This window comes from Neomonachus schauinslandi, chromosome 3 (assembly GCF_002201575.2).
Source record: "Neomonachus schauinslandi chromosome 3, ASM220157v2, whole genome shotgun sequence".
Taxonomy (NCBI): domain Eukaryota; kingdom Metazoa; phylum Chordata; class Mammalia; order Carnivora; family Phocidae; genus Neomonachus; species Neomonachus schauinslandi.
In genome coordinates this window covers 65,799,406-65,818,537 of record NC_058405.1, presented here as the reverse complement: position 1 = coordinate 65,818,537, position 19,132 = coordinate 65,799,406, and the positions used below count along the sequence as shown (strand labels likewise).

Sequence of the window (19,132 nt, the reverse complement as noted above, 5' to 3'; positions counted from 1 at the left end):
GGAGCCCGATGTCGGGCTCGATCCCAGGACCCTGGAACCATGACCTGAGCAGAAGGCAAACGCTTAACGACTGAGCCACCAAGGCGCCCCGAATCCAGTGATTTTTTATCAATTGTGCCTATGTAATGGAGCATCCATTAAAAAAAAAAAAAAGGACAGTGTTCAGAGGGCTTCCAGTTGGTGAACATATTAAGATTCAATGGGAGTGGTGAGCTCAGAGAACATGGAAGCTCCAAGCCCTTTCCACAGTCCTTGCCTGATGGCATCTCTTCAATCTGGCTCTTCCTAAATTATATACTATTATAATAAACTGGTAATCCCAGAAGTAAAATGTTCCCCTGAGTTCTATGAGCCACTCTAGCAAATTAATTGAACCAAAGGAGGGGGTCATGGGAACCTCTTATCTTTTGGCCAATCCACGTTGGTGACAACTTGGATTTGATTGGGGGATGTATGGGGAAAACCAAACACAGGTTAGAATTCGTGACCAGCATTTTAGGACCCCTAATTTGCTTTGAAAGTTTGGGATTATTTACTCTAGGTGAACCTTAAAAAGGATGGCAAGACGGAAAGATCATTGATGGTTTAAATGAAATGGTATAACAGTCTATTTAGACGTAGAGCTGGGAATTACCAAACATAATGACTTGCTGGTTGGTTATCATACTGCTGGTTTTGTTCCAGTGTATTCAAGCCAAAAATCTTTGTGTTAAGACTGATCCTCAACTTGAAATTTAATATTCTGGGTGTCCAAGACACCCCAACAAATAGCAAGAGCTGCAGAAGCAGCATCTGTCTGGATTGCTGTGGCATTTACAAAAGCCAAAAAAACTAACATTTGCTTTTAAGCAAAGATAAAGATAAAGAAAATGACAGTTAAAAGAAAAAAAAGTAAGGAAATAAAACATGATATTATGTTTGGATCTGACCAATGCCTACTAAAATAACAGAATATGGTAATTTCTTCCCTGAAAGATCTAGGTATTTTGGGGATCTTGGAAAAATGGAATGATTTCTGTGTAAGCATATTAGATTATTTTTGAGATACTGAAGGTTCTATGTTTTGTTTTCAAAAAATCACACATGCATTTGTAAATTTATTATATTGCTGTTATTCAAAGTATGGAAATAAATGTTCTCCAACAAAGTTTATTATTTAAAAATCTGTAAAGTTAACTCTCCTTGGCCATCAGCTCCCATTATGAAATTAAAGGATTTCCACTTAAAAGAAATAATCTAAGTCACTACTGAAAACTTCCAGGAATGTGGTACCAGCTTCCTGATTAACCAGGCCTGTGGTGAATGAGCTAGAAAGGTATCCCTCCACAAGATCCCGTATTAGGAGATTCTAGAAGTTTGCTCTATTTCCCCTTACTGCTGGAGCTTTTTCATTGGCTCAGGGTGAGACTTGTAAATGTCATATGTAACATCACTTGACCTCAGTCTGAAAATGAGCTAATCTCTGGTTGCTACCTCCTCTAGGACTTCTTTAAGTTCCAAATGTGGCATATTCAAAAGTATCTTAGGTGAGAGATGCCTATAAAAATTTCATTTTCCCAGAGAATAAAGTTTCTCATTAAAAACTCTAGCAGTTAAAATTTACTAGTGTGAATTATAGTAAAAACTGGGAAAGACTCAAATATGTATTGAGACCTCTAAAAATAAACTGAGTAAAACTACATGAAGATATTATTTACAGAACAAAATATAAAGTTGCCTTCTGGATATTATATTTTATGAGCTTACCTCAAATAAACATGGCAACATTTCATAATCTATCAAAAGGCCCTGATTTAAGAAGAGGATTTTGATAGTGTTATTAAAGGCAAGAGAAAAGTTTCCCCAAAGGTTCTTTGGGTCATTCTTCCAAGGAAGTCTTTCATAATATAAGAGTACATAAAAATAAGCTTCCAGAAAATAAAATTTGAATGTGTATGTCAGTCCTGTGGAAAATGTCAAGTTCTCAAATTCAATGCAACAGAAAAATAAAGGAAAAAAAAAAGATCCAAAATTTTAAATTTAAAAGTGTTCTGAAAAGTAGAGAAAGTAAAATAAAAAGGGGAAAACAGACTGAGGATCTACACAGAACAATGGGTTACTATACTGGGCAAAGCTTATTAAAATTTACAAAAATACAGAGTACCAAAATATATGATAAAGGATAAAGACAAAATACAAAGAAATTAGAAAACACCCCTAGGGCCATTATAAATCGATAACAACCCTTTCTGAAAGCAACATGGCTGGCCAACTGTATTTAGAACCATGAAAATGTATATACTCACTGCTAAAAATTTCTCCTAAGGACATAACAGAATAACAAATAACAAAACTGCAAAAAAATTTAAAATTTTTTCAATTTAAAAAAACAATTTAAAAATAAAATAAAAACCAACAAAACTGCAACAAGCACATACAGCAGTAGCCATGAAAACTAAAAATTAACTACAAACTCCTAAATTTCCAATAAGAGGTACAAAATCTGAATTTGCCACTCTGGGGAGTAAAAAGACTCCTAAGTCATGAGCTTGTCTTCTAAAGAGCTTAGAAAGCAAGATGCGTATATGAAAAGAATGCACCACAAGGCAGGAAGCGATAATTGCCAAATAAGCGGTCCAGGCAACCCTAACTCAGGAGAGAAGGAAATCACTTCCCACGTCCCACTTCAATAAAGAAGAAATGGAATTCATGCTGGCCTTGGAAGTGAGGGTAAGATTTTCCACAGCAGAAAAGAAAGAGGACAGCATTTCAGATAAAAATAAAATAATAATATTCTCTACTACACTGCACAGTAAGGGGACAGTCTGTGAGATATTACCATGTCTTTCTCAAAAAATAAAAATTGTTTCACGGACAAACAAGTTAGAGTAAGATTGTGGTAGGGTCCAAGGTCAAAGTTTTTGTGCATGATCAGACCCAAGTTTCAGAAAGCTCGCACTGGCTTCAATGTAAAGGGAGGGCTGAAGGTAGGACGTGGGAAGAGAGAAGTTGAGAAAGCTGGTATAACAGACCAAGAGAGGAGACGGAGAATTGAACTTTACACATCTGCGCTAGGGGCAGAGAGGAGTGGGTGCAATGAGGAGAACTTAGCAGATAGAATCAGTTGACTAGATGGCAGAATTAGCAAGTCTGGATGTGGGAACCAAGGGAATCTGAGTCAAAATGACAAAAATGAAATGATGACACTAGAACTTCCATTTTGGTTGACTTCCCATATACCACCATAGGTAAAGTAAGAAGGGAACCAGGTTTGGATGTGATGGTAAGGAAAGATATTAATTTGGCTGTGCACATACCAAATTTAAAGTTCCTAGGAGCCAACTAGTTGGAGATTTCCAGCAAGCAGTTAGAAATAAAAGCCTGGAGTTTGGAGGGTGATGCATATGGCAGCTACAGAGATGGAACTGAAGAAAACACTCCAGGGGAGACCATGCCCGACTGGACAAGAAGAAATCCAGGGCAACACCAGTCTCTAAAGAGTGCCCAGAGATGGAGGAGCCACTGAAGGGAATGAAGAGAAATCAGATGCCTTGGAGCCACGGAAAATGAAAGGCGGTAAGTGTGTGACTGGAAGGGACCCAGACATGAGCATCCAATGCTCCAGGGACAGCATCGAGGATAAGAATTCCTTAGAGATCACTGGCCAAACCACTAAAAGGCCACATGTGGCCCTATAATGGCCACTTCAGTTGGGTAGTGATGCTGGCTTCCTTTCATTCATTCATTCATTCATTCAACCATTCTTCCATCCATTCATTCTCTTTCCTCTTTCTTCCCACAATATTTATTGAGTACTTACAACTACCATGCTAGGCAGTGAGGACTCCAATGGCAGAGACTTTGGTATAAAATAAATAAGTATATTACAGTGTCATGATGCTAATCAAGGAGTTGAATTATGACTAGAAGCTGAGCAACTATAGACAGCATATGCAGATATTTCTTATCACAGGAGACCTCTGGGTTTGAGAGGTCAGAAAGACCAGGCAAGAATTTTTTTAGATTGTGGGAGATTTGCATATCTGCAGGCTGAGGGATGAGTATGGAGACAGCATTGGCAGAAGAGGTTATGTGAATGTCTGCCATGTAGCAGATCCTGTTCTAACCCATGTTGTTTAACCTGTAATCCTCAACACAACCCTATGAGCTAAGTATTAACACACCACTTATCACAGGGCACAATGAGGCACAGAGAGATAGACAGCCGGCTCAAGGTCACATGGCTAGCAAAAGTAGAGCCAGGACTCAAATGCAGGTGGTCTGTCTCCAGAGCCATAACTTAACCATGACATTACACACCCTCTGGAGAGCACCATCCTATCGCCCTTGCAGGAGAGAAGGGAAGCCTGGAGATGGGAGAGCACAAGAAAAGAGCCCAGTCAAACTCACTGCTAAGTGTATCAATGGGTAATAGGAGACACGGACAGAAAGGAAGGGGCAGGAGCAGGGTCACTGAGAGAAATCCATTAAAGACTGTGGGCTGTATTCTACATCTAAGTGGAGAGCCTTTATGAAGCAAAGGTATAGCACAAAGTGGTCTGTCTGTGGCCAGGTTTATAGGCAGGAAAACTGGTTTAAAGACTACTGTATGGCACAGACCTGTACCTTTGAAACAAATAATACATTATATGTTTAAAAAAAAAAAGAAGAAGAAGATAGTAGGAAGGGAAAAATGAAGGGGGGGAATCAGAGGGGGAGATGAACCATGACAGACTATGGACTCTGAGAAACAAAGTGAGGGTTTTAGAGGGGAGGGGTGTGGGGGGATGGGTTAGCCAGGTGATGGGTATTAAGGAGGGCACGTATTGAATGGAATACTGGGTGTTATACGCAAACAAGGAATCATGGAACAGTACATCAAAAACTAATGATGTAACGTATGGTGACTAACATAACATAATAAAATTAAATTAAAAAAAAAAAGACTACTGTCTGGGACACATGTGTGTCCTAAAGGATCTGACCTAAGAGAGGCTCTGGAATGGAAAAGCAGGGACAAATACAGATTCCATAAAGAGGAGAAAACAAATTGCAAAAGAGAAACTAAGATATGTATTTTCAGCTTATGAGCCCATTGCAATAGTGCTGGGAAGAGACAACAAGACTCAAGTGGTAGGAATATGAAGAGTTATTATTTAATTTTTTTAAATGTTTTTGCATCTTTCAAATTTTCTACAATGCTCAGTGTATAAGAATGTATCGCTCCTGCAGTAAAAAAATAGCAATACTGGTAAAACAGTGATGAGACTTGAAAACTATAATACTGATGTTGACACCATTTAACAAGATCTAGAATATGAGAAGAGGAATGAATTCTGGGTAGTGGAAAAGAATGAGGTCACATGTATGCAGGCTGAGTTTGAAAGGACTAAGGACTGAAGTGATATATCAGTTAAGTATATCCAGGTGGTAGGAGTGAAGAAGAAAGGTTTTATTATTATTTGGAAGAAATGGGCCTTAAAAGAGTGGTTAACCTCCTACACTGTTGGTGGGAATGCAAGCTGGTGCAGCCACTCCGGAAAACAGTATGGAGGTTCCTCAAAAAGTTGAAAAGGGAGCTACCCTATGACCCAGCAATTGCACTACTGGGTATTTACCCCAAAGATACAAATGTAGTGATCCGAAGGGGTACGTGCACCCCAATGTTTATAGCAGCAATGTCCACAATAGCCAAACTATGGAAAGAGCCAAGATGTCCATCAACAGATGAATGGATGAAGAAGATTTGGTGTATATATATACAATGGAATATTATGCAGCCATCAAAAAAGTGAAATCTTGCCATTTGCAACAATGTGGCTGGAACTAGAGGGTATTATGCTAAGCGAAATAAGTCAATCAGAGAAAGACAAGTATCATATGATCTCACTGATATGAGGAATTTGAGAAACAAGACAGAGGATCATAGGGGAAGGGAGGAAAAAATGAAACAAGATGAAACCAGAGAGGGAGACAAACCATAAGAGACTCTTAATCTCAGGAAATAAACCGAGGGTTGCTGGAGTGGAGGGGGGTGGGAGGGATGGGGTGGCTGGGTGATGGACATTGGGGAGGGTATGTGCTATGGTGAGCGCTGTGAATTGTGTAAGATTGATGAATCACAGACCTGTACCCCTGAAACAAATAATACATTATATGTTAAAAAAAAAACAAAAAAAGAAGAAGATAGTAGGAAGGGAAAAATGAAGGGGGGGAAATCGGAGGGAGAGATGAACCATGAGAGACTATGGACTCTGAGAAACAAACTGAGGGTTCTAGAGGGGAGGGGAGTGGGGGGATGGGTTAGCCCGGTGATGGGTATTAAGGAGGGCACGTTCTGCATGGAGCACTGGGTGTTATACTCAAACAAGGAATCATGGAACACTACATCAAAAACTAATGATGTAATGTATGGTGACTAACATAACATAAATAAAATAAAATTTTAAAAAAAGAGTGGTTAAAATAATAAGAGTTGATGACATCACAGTAGACCCAAAGACAGGAAAAGTAGAGGACACCTACGTTTAAGGGTGAGACAAGTGAAGAGGGAAATAGAAATTCACCATTTGAACACCACCGCAACAGTTGCTGTAGGCAAATCCACCAGTAAATGCCAAAATTCATGGGCAAAATTTAAGGAGAAACAAGAGATTCACATAGCCCAAAGTTTCTCCCCCAAATATGTATTCATTGCAAAGGGGGGAAAAGAGTAACTTTAGAGTGAAGGTAACTGGCAGACACCACTTTACCAATTGATCATGGCTAATCGCACCAGTAACAAGACACAGCAACATCCTGGACCCCGAAACGATGCACCAAAAGGAACACAGCATCATTTCTGTAGAATTCCTGCCACAAATACCTAACTTCAATCTAACCATCAGCTACACCCAAATTGAAGAACATTCTATGACTGACCAGTACTCTTCAAAATGGCCGTAGAGACAATGAAAGACTGAAGAACTGTCAAAGCTTGGCAGAGATGAAGAAGACGTTAACAACTGAATGCAACATGTGATTCTGGAACCAAAAATAAAAGGCCAGTAAGGGGAAAATTGATGAAATCTGAAAAAAACCTGTAGTTACTAGCATAACTAGTATCCAAGGATATCCAAAAATAACTTTTATTTTTAATCATTGTGCCATGGTTGTGTATGATGTTCCACTGTGGGAAGGGCATATGAAAAGGCATATGAAAACTATTTTTATGACACTTCTAATAAGTCTACATTAGTTTCAAAATAAAAACTTTTAAAAATGAGGATGTATCCTAGAAAAAGGTTAAATTGAATCCCACACTGTATGAATATGACATCCATTACAATACTTTTTTAAATGAAAACATAAAAATACTAGAAGAAAATGAGGGAAACAGCTTTATAATCTCAGAGTACAACCCAAGAGGCATGAAAATCATGCCATAAATGAAAAGGCTGATACTTTCGATTATTTCAATTTTTTTCAATCTGCATGGCAAAGAACATAATAAGCAACATCACTACATAAAGGACAATCCAGGAAAAAAAACTTTCAATTAATATCCCAAAAGGCTAATAGCTCTAAAATAAAAAAATCTTACAAGTCAATAAAAAAAAGACCCCAACCTGGTAGAAAAAAGGTCAAAAGCTATGAAGAAACAACACATAGAAAAAGAAATACAAATGCATTTTTAATCATATGAAAAGATGAAAATTAAAACTATAAGTGGATACATGCTTTTCTTTTTATAATAGGTTGGCAAGTAGCAAAACATTAAATAAAACACTGTCTTGTTGAGGGTATAGGAAAACAGTCAGTCTCATATGTTACCGATGGGAGTATAAACTGGGACCACATCTATGAAAATCTGCAACAGCTCTTAAGAGTCTAATGCTTGTACCTCTCTACCCAGCAGTATGACTTCTAGGAATTTATCCTACAAAGATTCTCCTACATGGGATAGAAACCTTAAATCCAAGGATATTCACGGCAAAACTGTGTCTGATAACAAATGATTGGTCACAACCTATCAATACAAGCCCATCAATAAAAGACTGGTTAAATAAATGAGGGTACCTTTGTATAAAGGAATACTATGAAGTCAGTAAAAAGGACACAGTAGTTCTAGCTGTATGATATGATGTATTGCTAAGCGCACAAAGCGAGGGGCAGAGCCGCAAGCACAGTGAGTTACCCTCTGGGCAAATGATATGTATATTCTTAACCTGGTATCTCTGACATGATACTCAAAAACAAAAACAAAAACAACCACAACCACAACAGAACTAGTAAGCCATTTGCTGGAGGGGAATTTTAGAGACAGTACGCTTTACAGCCATCCCAGGATTCATTTAAAACTTTTACTCTAGCAGGGAGAGGCAAAGAAGAAGCCAGTGAATTACAGAAAGAAATCGATGACGCCACATCAAGGGGAAGAAAAATTGCCAAGAGAACTGGGTGACCGGAAATCGTGGGTATAGATTCCCTAACTGTGGGGCGAAGTGTGGGCTTGTTCTTGAGAAGTTAACTCTGATGGGGACTTGGGAACAGCCCTAACACTCCAGCTCCGGAGTCAGACAGTGTCCATGGTGAAGTGGGGGATCAAGGTGCATAAGAGAGCTGAGAAAGAAGGGGACTCATTTCTAATACATACAGAACTGATGTACAGATTAACTTATTTATATCCAGGAGACAACATACCTGAATAGCGTTTATGTTAATGCTTACAGCAAATGCCCTGGCCCTCTTGTATCTACATTCACATAAGATGTTAGAAGAATGCCTATTTAAGACAGCAAATAGATTAATGGTTGCCAGGGGTTGGGGAGGATGAAAAGGTGGAGCACAGAGGATTTTTAGGGCAGTAACACTATTCTGGATGATGCTACAATGGTGCACACATGTCATTACAGTGTTGTCAAAACCCATAGAACACACAACACCAAGAGTGAGCCCTAGTGTAAACCCTGGACTTTTGGTGCTAATGAGGTGTCAGTGTAGATTCATCAATTATAACAAATGCACCACTCTGATGACAATGGGAGAGACTGGTCATGTGCTGACGGAAGGGGACATATGGGAAATCTCTGTACCTTCTGCCCAATTTTGCTGTGAACCTAAAACTAAACTAAAAATAAAGCCTATTTAAAAGTAGGGGGGGGGTGGATGGTTCACGCCCAACACATGTATACATCAGTGAAGCTTGAGCATCTGATAAAGAACAAAATCAATCAGTCAATGTTTGGGATTTATATTACATCTTTCTCCTAAGAGTTTAAAGGTTTTAAATGTTATTTCTTCATTTACCTTCACAACATTTACACACCTACGGTGGAACATAAATAGCGTAAAATTGGGGGAAAAGAGGCAATATTGGGAAAATGAGGCCAAGTCTCAAGGTGAACCACTTGCAGAAATAGGATTGCAATTCCACTTTCCTTCTTAATTATCCTGATTTTTGTAATGTATTAAGGCCATTTGGAAAGCAAACAATTAAAACTGCTATCCATTGTGTGCTCTTACATATGTGTGTGCATGTGTGTGTGGGTATATAAAACGTGCATAAAGAGACACACTTATAATCATACACACCCAGACACATACAAACTCACTCATACATTTATACTTGAGGCAAAGAGCCAGCTCTGTCAATGCACTTAAACCAAATTTAGGCATAATAATCTGTGGATAATAATAACAGAACAGTGCAAGTGACCATGAGACTGTTATAAATAAAGAAACTCACATATGTCATCGTAATTCAGAATTCTGAGTCTGAGGTAAGTGAGAAAGAACAAACTTAAAAAAAAAATTACAAGTCAAATACACTTGTCACTGCATCCACTAAGAGGATTTAATTTAAAACTCAAACATCAGCATATTGGAAAAGGAAATGAGAAGCTAATAACATGCATTGACGTTTACATAAAATTAGTATGTAAAGTGAGAGATATGAACCTAATGATGAATATGAAGCAACCGTTTGCATTTTAACAGACTAAGCAAAAATGTAATTGACAAAGAGGCCGATCTAAATGAATTTCCAGCTACTTCAACACTAAGGGCAGCTGCATGCTGTCAGAATTATAAACGAGAAAAAAATCTGTTTAAACTGGATTTCTTTAAAAAACACAGCCGATATGTGAACGTACACACTGTACTGAAGTTATCATTCATTCAATCAGAAAAAAGCATTTTTTTCCCAAAAAGTCATTTTTTAACATCAGAGTAGTCAATATGCGGTTGCTTCATATTGACTGGAGAGCAAAGTATTTGGAGGTAAATGAAAATATTAAGGTGTTTCTGGGAGCCGTAGCTGCCATTCCTGGAATTAAGTCAAGGTTAAAAACATTTGTTTTCAAGAATAATCTACCACAATAAAATTTCATTTCAAAGCCACTAAGATTACCCCACTTGGTATCTTATTAGTGGCAGTTATGAGTTCAAGCTCTGGCACCAGCCTTCCTGGGTTCAAATCCTAACTCTACCATTTCTTGCTGTGTGACTTTGAGCAGGTCACTTAACCACACTGTGCCTCACTTTTCTCATCGTAGTGTAAGGATGGTCACCGTACCAGCTCCTAGGATCACTGTGTGAATGAAACGTATTCATACATGCAAGACACACGCTCCGTAACTGTGAGCTGTCATTATTATCCTTGAGACAGCGGTCTCTTAGGGCAGGCATCATTTGGTGTTAAAAAACCAACAAAGAAGATGGTGGCAAGCAAGCCATGATGTTGCCGCTCCTTGTATGTAAAGAACCCTGTTTCCTCCCACCCCTCACACTCTCTCCTGGGTGGACAGGAACCCTGGGAATCTCTCTGGCCAAGATCCGCTCTGCGTGGACAGCTGACTGAAGGACACCGCCCCGCCCCATAGATGCTACGCAAGTGATCCTAGAACAGAGTGAGAAGCCCAGCCCGGCCGCCTCACAATGTGCTTGGGGATCTTGGCATATTTTGTCTCTACTACCATCAGTCCTCAAAGGGATGGTGTGGTGACTGATCATGCACCTGACTTTGCATTTCACCTTTCTCCAGGCCCCTTAGAATAGCCCACCAAATGTTTTATTTATCCCTGTATTTTCCAAGGTCAGGAAAAGGGCAGAGCACAAAAATCAAAGCTGATGCAGAGAGATTTCATGTTCAGTCTTCCCCTTTAATTTACTGAAAGTGCCAACATCTGAATAGAAGGAAAAAGGCCAAGTCTACAGGCATCTTGGCAGGGTGACGAGTCGTTGAAAAGAGATGTGAATTCCCACATAATAAACACACCAAAGCCAGGCTCTCCACACCCTCTCAAGTCCCGTCATACTGTGACCGGACTGGCGTCCCTGCCAAGGGATAAAGGGAAGGAAAATGGGAGAAAGACACAGACTCGCTCAGCCCTGAATCACATACAGATTCTGGTTCCACAGGAGGACAAGAGGGCTCGCCTGTGTGTGGTCAGGGCTGAGGAACCCCAAACTCTGCGGGCCCCTGAAAGGGATGCTTCCTGCTACCTGCACGAGAGAGGGAGGACATGACGTGCATGGCATTCCTCCAGGATCCAGGAAGACAACAGGCCCAGGCAAATATATCTGGAGCGAATAGGAACTCACGGTGAAGTCAAGCACTTCCCAAACTCTGAACTTCCTTTTCCATGCTCCTCTGTGCTGAGTGCTGCTTCGTCGTGACCCGAACACCTCAGACTTAGGAACTCCTACTGTCCAAAGAGGATCAGCCATGCTCATTTGCACCTTAGCATGAATTTAACCCATTATCTCTCTCCACGTCCTTTTACTTTGCTTATGATTTCTAAGGTGATTAGAGGCTTTCTGTGCTGTTCAGATGGGGTTGGTACTGAAGCGAGTCTACCTACTTTGCTGGCACAAGATACCAGGTCTCACCTGAGGACTCAAACAGTCCTCTTTCCACATGAAATGTCTACAACAGATAATGACTTTTAACCTAAATTCGATTTTGGAAAACAATACACTGAACAGACTAATGCCTTTATAGCTTCAAGTACCAGAGAAAGACAACAATCCTTTAAACGTAAAAGGAAGCACCATATGGGAAAGAAATGCCAGAAAACCTAATTGCTAGTCCAGTATGAACACAACCTCACCACGTAACCACAGATACGGCACTCGAAGTTTCTGGGCCTCAGTCTCTGGTGACAGAATTAATGGGTTCAATACCTATGTAAGGTTCCTTTCCACTCAAAAATCTCACAATCCCCTCCCCCCCCGCTTGTGTTCCTGCTCTCGCTATCTCTCTCTCTGTCAAATAAATAAATAAAAATCTTTAAAAAAAAAAAAAAAATCTCACAATCCATGGGTTATTTTCAGTTCAAGTAATTTCAGACATCATGACAGCAAAAGTTCATTTGCATCCAGAAATGAATATGAACAATGTGATTAAAGATATAAAAAGGGACTTTTAAAATGTAGCATGAGAATGACAAACAGAACAGAAAATGCTGGAGAATTAAGACACTTTCCCCTTCAGTCCATTATTATAAGATGCCTGACCTTATACCATTAGTGGGTTGGTTTTTTTTCTTTTTACACCACAGTACAGCAAAGTGAACTCCCAAATGTGTGAACAATAAGGATCACAGCCTTGGGCTGAATGCTACCTCTTAGAGATCAATCAAGTGCAGGTGCCCAGAACAACGTGGAAACATGAGAGAACGCATCCTCTAGGGTCACTTGGGAGTGAGCGCTCACCTTCCACCAACTGGTCCAGGCTGGAAATCTTCTTGAGCCCATCAATGGTGTAGATTGTTCTCACTCCCTGGGGCAAATTCACGTTATCCGACAGAGTTCGGGTCAAGTCAGCCAGCAGGGCCTCAAAAGATCGGAAGCGGTCTGGGGAGATGGCATACACAATCCCTTTGAAGTATCTGTCTCCATTTCGATAGAAACGAACTTTCTTGGCCTTCTTCTCTGAGCTGAGGGTCTGCAGCGTGCGGGTTCGGTAGAAGCTGCAGTGGGCGCTGTGCGTTGGGCTGGGCAGCCCGTTCACCCGCGACCCTCTGCTGTATCTCTGAGCCTTATCCCGCTCGTCAAAGTGTTCCAGCTCCATGTCTCTGCCGAAGGACATGACGGAGTTAAAGTGGAACCTGGGAGGCACAGAAGGAAAAGAAAAAAAAAACAAACAGAGACACATACTGATGTTATTTTAAGACCACGGTTTGAAAGGCTCAGCTCAAGAGCAGCTGGTGGAACTATTGCTGTAATTGATGATATATTTAATATGAGTTATCGAGTTGGAAGAGAAGGAAGACAAGGAAGAAGCAGAAGAGGCAGCCCCTGTGGAAAGAGCTTATCAATCAACCCCAGTTTAGTTAGAAACAGCTCCTATGGAGTGACCACCTCCCCCTTTCAGGCTTTGAACAGCTGTTATTTCCAAGTCACAACAAACCATTCAGAGTAGTAGTATCCCTATCTACAGATGAAGAAAACGAGGCACGGAAAAATTTCTCCGAAATGCTCGAACCAAGTCCTCCCACCCAGGTTTGCTTGACTCCAAAGCCCAGACTTCCCTACAGGGTGCTCACTCTGGTGGCAGATGGAAGATAAGCTTTCATGTTACCATAGGGCTGATGATAAGAAGTGGTGCTGGGCCGGGAACCAAAAGGAGGGGGTCAGCATTTAACAGGTTATAAATCAGTTCACGAAGTTTTGTGCTCCCCCTGGCCAGATAGAGAGCAAACTGAATCAATCCCCAGCTTCTACCAGCTTAAGAATGTCCAACATATTCACATATTCCATAGCAGCTTTTTTAAAAGTGATTTCACCATAACTCATTTGCTTACATTTCATGCTTCGGATAAGTTGGGTTAGAAAAAGCAGAAAAAGTTTGTGGAGGAAGAGGAAAAAGAACAGAAGGGATAAAAGTTACTTTGGGGAGGGCTCTGCCTTTCTTTCCACTCTGTTTTTGTGGTTGAGGGAATTGAGGCTTAGAGATGTTGATCAAGTACTTCTCAAGGTTGGTACAGGATCAAGTTTGGATCAACATCTTTAAAGCCTTGCTTCCTCAACTACACATAGGAATGCCAATCATACCTACCTCATAATTAATATTAAGTATGAATACATGAAGCACTTGGGAGGGTGTCTAGCATGTGATAAGTATTAATGTTTTTTATTAATAAAATCTGCTTTTCTGTTCTTAACTCTGTCACAGAAAGAACTAGTAGGAATAGAATCTCCCCCTTCTGGTAAGGAAAGCTCCTTGGGAGTCTGCCTGATTTTCCTCTTATGACCTTCTGAAAGATATGCTTGCACCCCCATGGTCCCCATTTTACTTTCTATGGAGCGCTGTCACCAGCAAGCTGCCTGTGAAATCAATTCATCCTTGCTAAGGGGTTAGGTGATAAAGGCTTGTGATGTTGACCCTTGCAGGGGATCAGGATTTTAAAGGTCAATCTAGAAAACATTCAAAGGAAAGAAGTTTCGATGACAAAATTTCCGGCATGTTGAAATACAATAATATAGGGAAATGGAAAATCTGGGGCAAGAACCTTATGAGTGCTCCCCAAATCCCACCACATAGATGATGCTGCCTTTCTGAAGGTCAGTCCAAACTAACCAAAAGTACTGCCAAGCCTCCCCGACCTTTCCTTGACCCTGAGTAGACAACCTCTGATCCATTCAGAGTAGCTCAAAATTCATGTTTAAAAGCATTGCTAGAGATTGTGGACTCCTGAAATGAAGTGGAAAAAGCTAGGGTTTATTGAATGTCTATGATGTGCCTGGCACTACTATTCAGCAATCAACTGCATAATGTGCTAAAAATTCCCTTCTAAACCTCACAGCAATCGAATGAGGTCGGTAATATTATTATGACTGAAGGCAAGTATGGGATAGATCCAGGGTCCCAGAGTCATAATTGAGGGAGTTGGGATTTGAACCTAGGTTTACTCAGACTGACTCTGAAGCTGGTGCTCCCTCCTTTCTGCCCCATGCGCTGTGTCTTAGAGGCCAGGCCCCCTGAGAGCCTCCCTAGACCCCTTCACCCATAAAAATAGGGGTGTTTAAAGCCCTCACTCTTAACTAGGTCTGTGACCTTGGGGAGGCCACTTACCTGAGGAAGGTCCTCTGCAGACAGAGGGGGCAGTGGTCACCAGGCCGCTAATGTCTTCACCTGCTCATCATTCTACTGCTGACCCAGAGGGGTGGGGGGGGCAGAGTGGGACTCAAACCTGGACCGATCATTAGTTCAGTGTATTTTTTTCCTCCAAACATGAAAACTACCTCATGTCTCTTAATAACTCATAATAGCCTAAATTTGTATTTTCCAGAAAAAGTGATACCATACATAGGTATATATGAACAAGTTTCATTGATTTTGAAGTTGGATAACTTCAAAACAGTGATCCAGTTCTTGAGGCAGCTATTAACTAACAGAACCAATATTAACTAAGTAACAGAACCAACCATTGCCCCTGGTATCATTGCTCCTACTTTTTTTTAATCTCCTCTCAGCATGAGCTCTTTTGTATTCCAAAAGGGGTGTGTGGCGGGGTGGGGAGGGAGTACTCATACAACCTCGCTAAGCTCTTCAAACTTCGCTTATTATAAAGGCCAGGTTGGCTTTTGAAGCTTCTGTTTTATTTTTAAAGGCAGTAATCCATCTTCCAACCCGAGGGGTTTCCTCCCAAATCTACATGAACCAAGAGACAACAAGCAGGACCACAGCAAAGGATGACACAATTGTGTCACCAGAGAGTGCGGATGTAGTCTGAAGGGGATTTTACCGATCTACAATTTACAAAAGCCAAATAATTTAGCAACTGTTGGAATTCCCTAGAGGAATCAGGCTTTTAGAACCAAGAGTTCTACACCAAATGAAAAAAAAAAGTCAATTTTAAAATAGACAAAAGTTGATTTTGTTTTATTTGTGTATTTCTTCACACTTGATCGTGTATGTTCAACCAGGACAAGCACATCTCTGACTTCCCTTCTGAGCCTGCCCAAAAGGAAGCAATGATGTTGGTGACGAAGAAAAACCACACTCAAAGTGGAATCATTTTCAAGGCTACAGCTACCACTAAATGAATGTCAAAAGCCACACTACACACCCTAATGTTCCCATAATTATGTGCAACATCAAAATAGGTGTTCCTTCTCTTGCCTGGGCTGGCTCAGCTCTGCAGTTGGCTTACTTATATAGCTGAACCACGAGCTCCTGGAGATTCCCTGGGCTTCCACAGGTTCTTGCTTCCTGCCCAGGAAACCACTAAGGCACAGAGATACACATTCACAGCCCATCGATGGCCAGGGCCCTGGGCACACATGCGTCACGGTACCAAGAAGGTAACCGCCCGGCCGGACCCACAGAGATCACAGACACTGGGAGGGGAAGAAGGGGGCCTGGCTCTTATCAGAGATTTTCCTATAAACACCTCCATGCCAAGAAATCAGAATCCTCAATTGTCTTCTGTGGGATTTCTCACCATTTTGAGGAACCTCTGTGTTCATCATTCTCTAGATAAGGATATGAGTTCCTGCTTCAGAGATTTCCACAAACACACACACACACCCCAAGAAATAATTCATCATAAAGATTACCACATCGAAACAGATGCTGGACCTGGAAGTCCCAAGGGATATTTTGCCAGTGGGATTAAGATGCAGGTGGACGGGCAGGGGTGGAATAAGAGGCGCGCGCGCGCACACACACACACACACACACACATACACACACACACACCCCTTCAGAGGGCATGCACCGCCTCGGACACAGATATCACAGGATGTGTGCCAATCTTTTATAATGTTCCTACATATAACCCCTCTTAAAATCCCTTCTGACCACCTTCATGTGACATTTCATACTTTAAAGCTTGTCCTACTTTCCTTTCCAGTGGAAAGGCGATATATTTAGGAACATTCATAAAGCGTATTCACGGAACACCCTGCAGTGTGGCCGCTAAACGCGTGTGCACCATAATCTAGACACACACTCACAGGTGCGGAGAGAGGGAGCCGGTTTGAATGAAACCTTTCATTTGCTCCATCTCTTACAAGCGTTGCCTTTCCAAATCCAGCAGTGATTCCGCGCAAACCTGGTTTTCAAAAGCAGCCTCTTTTGTGGGGCAATGCAGGGCTGTGCGTGCGCTCCCACTAGGAGGAAAATGCCATTTCCTCTCCGCATGCTTTTAGAACTGCAGGTACTAATTTGTACTTGAGGCAGCCTCGCTGTCCCTGAAGGAACTTGAGACCCTGCAAATGTACTTGCAACACCACACTGCAGCCACCCACCACGCACAGATCGCCCCATCTTCAAGCACACCACCCTCCGGGCACACAGGAAAGCACACACACAATAAGAGGCCTGGCCCGGCCACTCCTTCTAGGCGCAGACTTGGTCCTCGCTCCGCGGCCAGTTCTGACAATGACAAACACCTCGCCCAGCTCCTCCGCCCAGGCTCTCCATCTCCACTAAGAGCGTGGCGAAAAGCCTGGCGGGGAGGGTGGGGGGCGCGCGCCCTACTCCCCGTTTCAAGCCCGGTGGCACCAGACAAAAGAGGCAGGTGCCAGCAGCCCCGGGGCCGTCCGTACACACTGGCCACGGCAGGGCAGCGCCTTTCGAGGAACGGCGGGCTGGGTGGCGGCGGCGGGCCGAGGGGGGCGCCCGCCCTGCCCTCCACGCCCCGGGCTACCTCGGCGCCCCGCGGCTGCGGGAGGAGCGGGCGCTGCGAGCCCCCAGCGGAGGCCCCCCCGCCACCCCCACCCTTCGGCCGGCCCTGCCCGCAGCTCCCTTCCCCAGCGAAGGCAAAGCACGCACCGGTCCGCGGAGAGACGCCGCCCGGGGTCTTTGTGGCCGCGCTCGGGGCCGCCTCCTGGTGCTGTCCTCACCCGGCGGGGCGCGGCCGGGGCTGCGGGGCTGCGGAGCTGCGGGGCTGCGGGGCGGCGGCGGGGCCGGGGCTGGGCTGCAGCAGCTGCTGGAGCGCGGGCGTCTGGGCTGCAGCCGCTAGTGCAGGGATGTGCCTCTGCCGGTTCTCATTGAAATGCGGCGCTTCGCACAGCCTCACTCCAGCTTTCTCCGGAGGAGGGCGGCGGCGGCGGGCGCGCTCCCTTCTCTTGTGGCGCTCTCTCTCTCCCCGCTCCCTCCCCGCTCCCTCCTTCTCCCACTCCGCGTGCGCGCTCCGGCGCCCCCGCCCTTCTTGGCAGGGCGCACCCACCACGGCTGCGCCCGGGGTCCTCCTCCTCCCCGCGCCCTCCCCGACCGCAGCGACCTCCGTGCGGCTGGCCTGAACAAGCCCCCCAAGCTCCCCATTCCTCAGGAGTGGTCGTCTGCAGATAGGGCAAGATCGACTGGGGGCCTGCGGACAGAGGAAGAGAACGTGGACGGGGCCAGGTCTGAGCCAGGAAAAGTGCGAGATGGCGCAGCGGTGAGTCCCCCTCCCTCAGGGGAGACAAGGGAAACAATTACGTCCTCCTCCCTTGCACAACCCCCCCCCCCCACACACACACACACACTCACACTTTATGTGACTTCATGATTTAACACTTTCCCAGGATTATGGAAGCCAACGTAATGCACTCTCATCACTCTTGTCCAAGATGCATCCATGCAGTTCCTCCGGGGAGGACCAACCCCGGACCCTCACAATCTACACACGCCAGTGTCACCCTCAGTCCCCTTATTGGGAAGGACCAGCTGTGTTCATTGACCCCATCAGTCATCTCCATTTGACCCCAGGACTTGAGTCACCCTTAAAATAGTGACCTCTGTTTAGAGCCGAATATGTTACAATAGACGCTTGATAACTTAGAGGCCAGTTTTCACTACTGGAGAACTCGTGGTTGCCAGGGCTGGCGGTCAGCGCTGGAAAGCCCCATGAGCTCATCACAAGCCTTCCCTCCTGGGGCAGGAATGTTATCAGAATCCAGGCTGTTGACAGCTTCCTCCAGTCTTTGCACAAACGCCCAGGGAGTGAGAGCAGGTCGCTGACTTCCATGAAACCTTAGCCTGGTTCACTAGGCAGCCTAAATTTTTGTCCAGTTAATCTCCTTCCGTCATGTCGCTTGCGACCTGTATCTGTCCCACATATGCATACATATACAAAGACACATAGGTATTTTTCTCTCTTCCGAGCTTGAACCTTTTTGTGGAAAATCAAAATTTTATTTTTCTCTTGCCCATTGAGCCCAGTTACATACTTGACTACTC

General features: G+C 43.2%; 1 protein-coding gene across 3 annotated transcripts in view; it reads right to left on the bottom strand.

The window, feature by feature from the left end:
* The window catches only part of DCLK1 (doublecortin like kinase 1), a 338,663-nt gene extending 320,837 nt beyond the window's left edge, over positions 1-17,826 (bottom strand). For 2 of the 3 annotated variants that reach the window (XM_044913200.1, XM_021678290.1), the window contains exon 1: positions 12,676-13,051. In XM_044913200.1, coding sequence (XP_044769135.1) covers positions 12,676-13,051 — 376 coding nt within the window. Of the gene's footprint in view, positions 1-12,675; positions 13,071-17,743 lie in introns of those variants that run through there. The other variant, XM_021678287.1, reaches the window with a different exon arrangement.
* Positions 17,827-19,132: the final 1,306 nt, after the last annotated feature.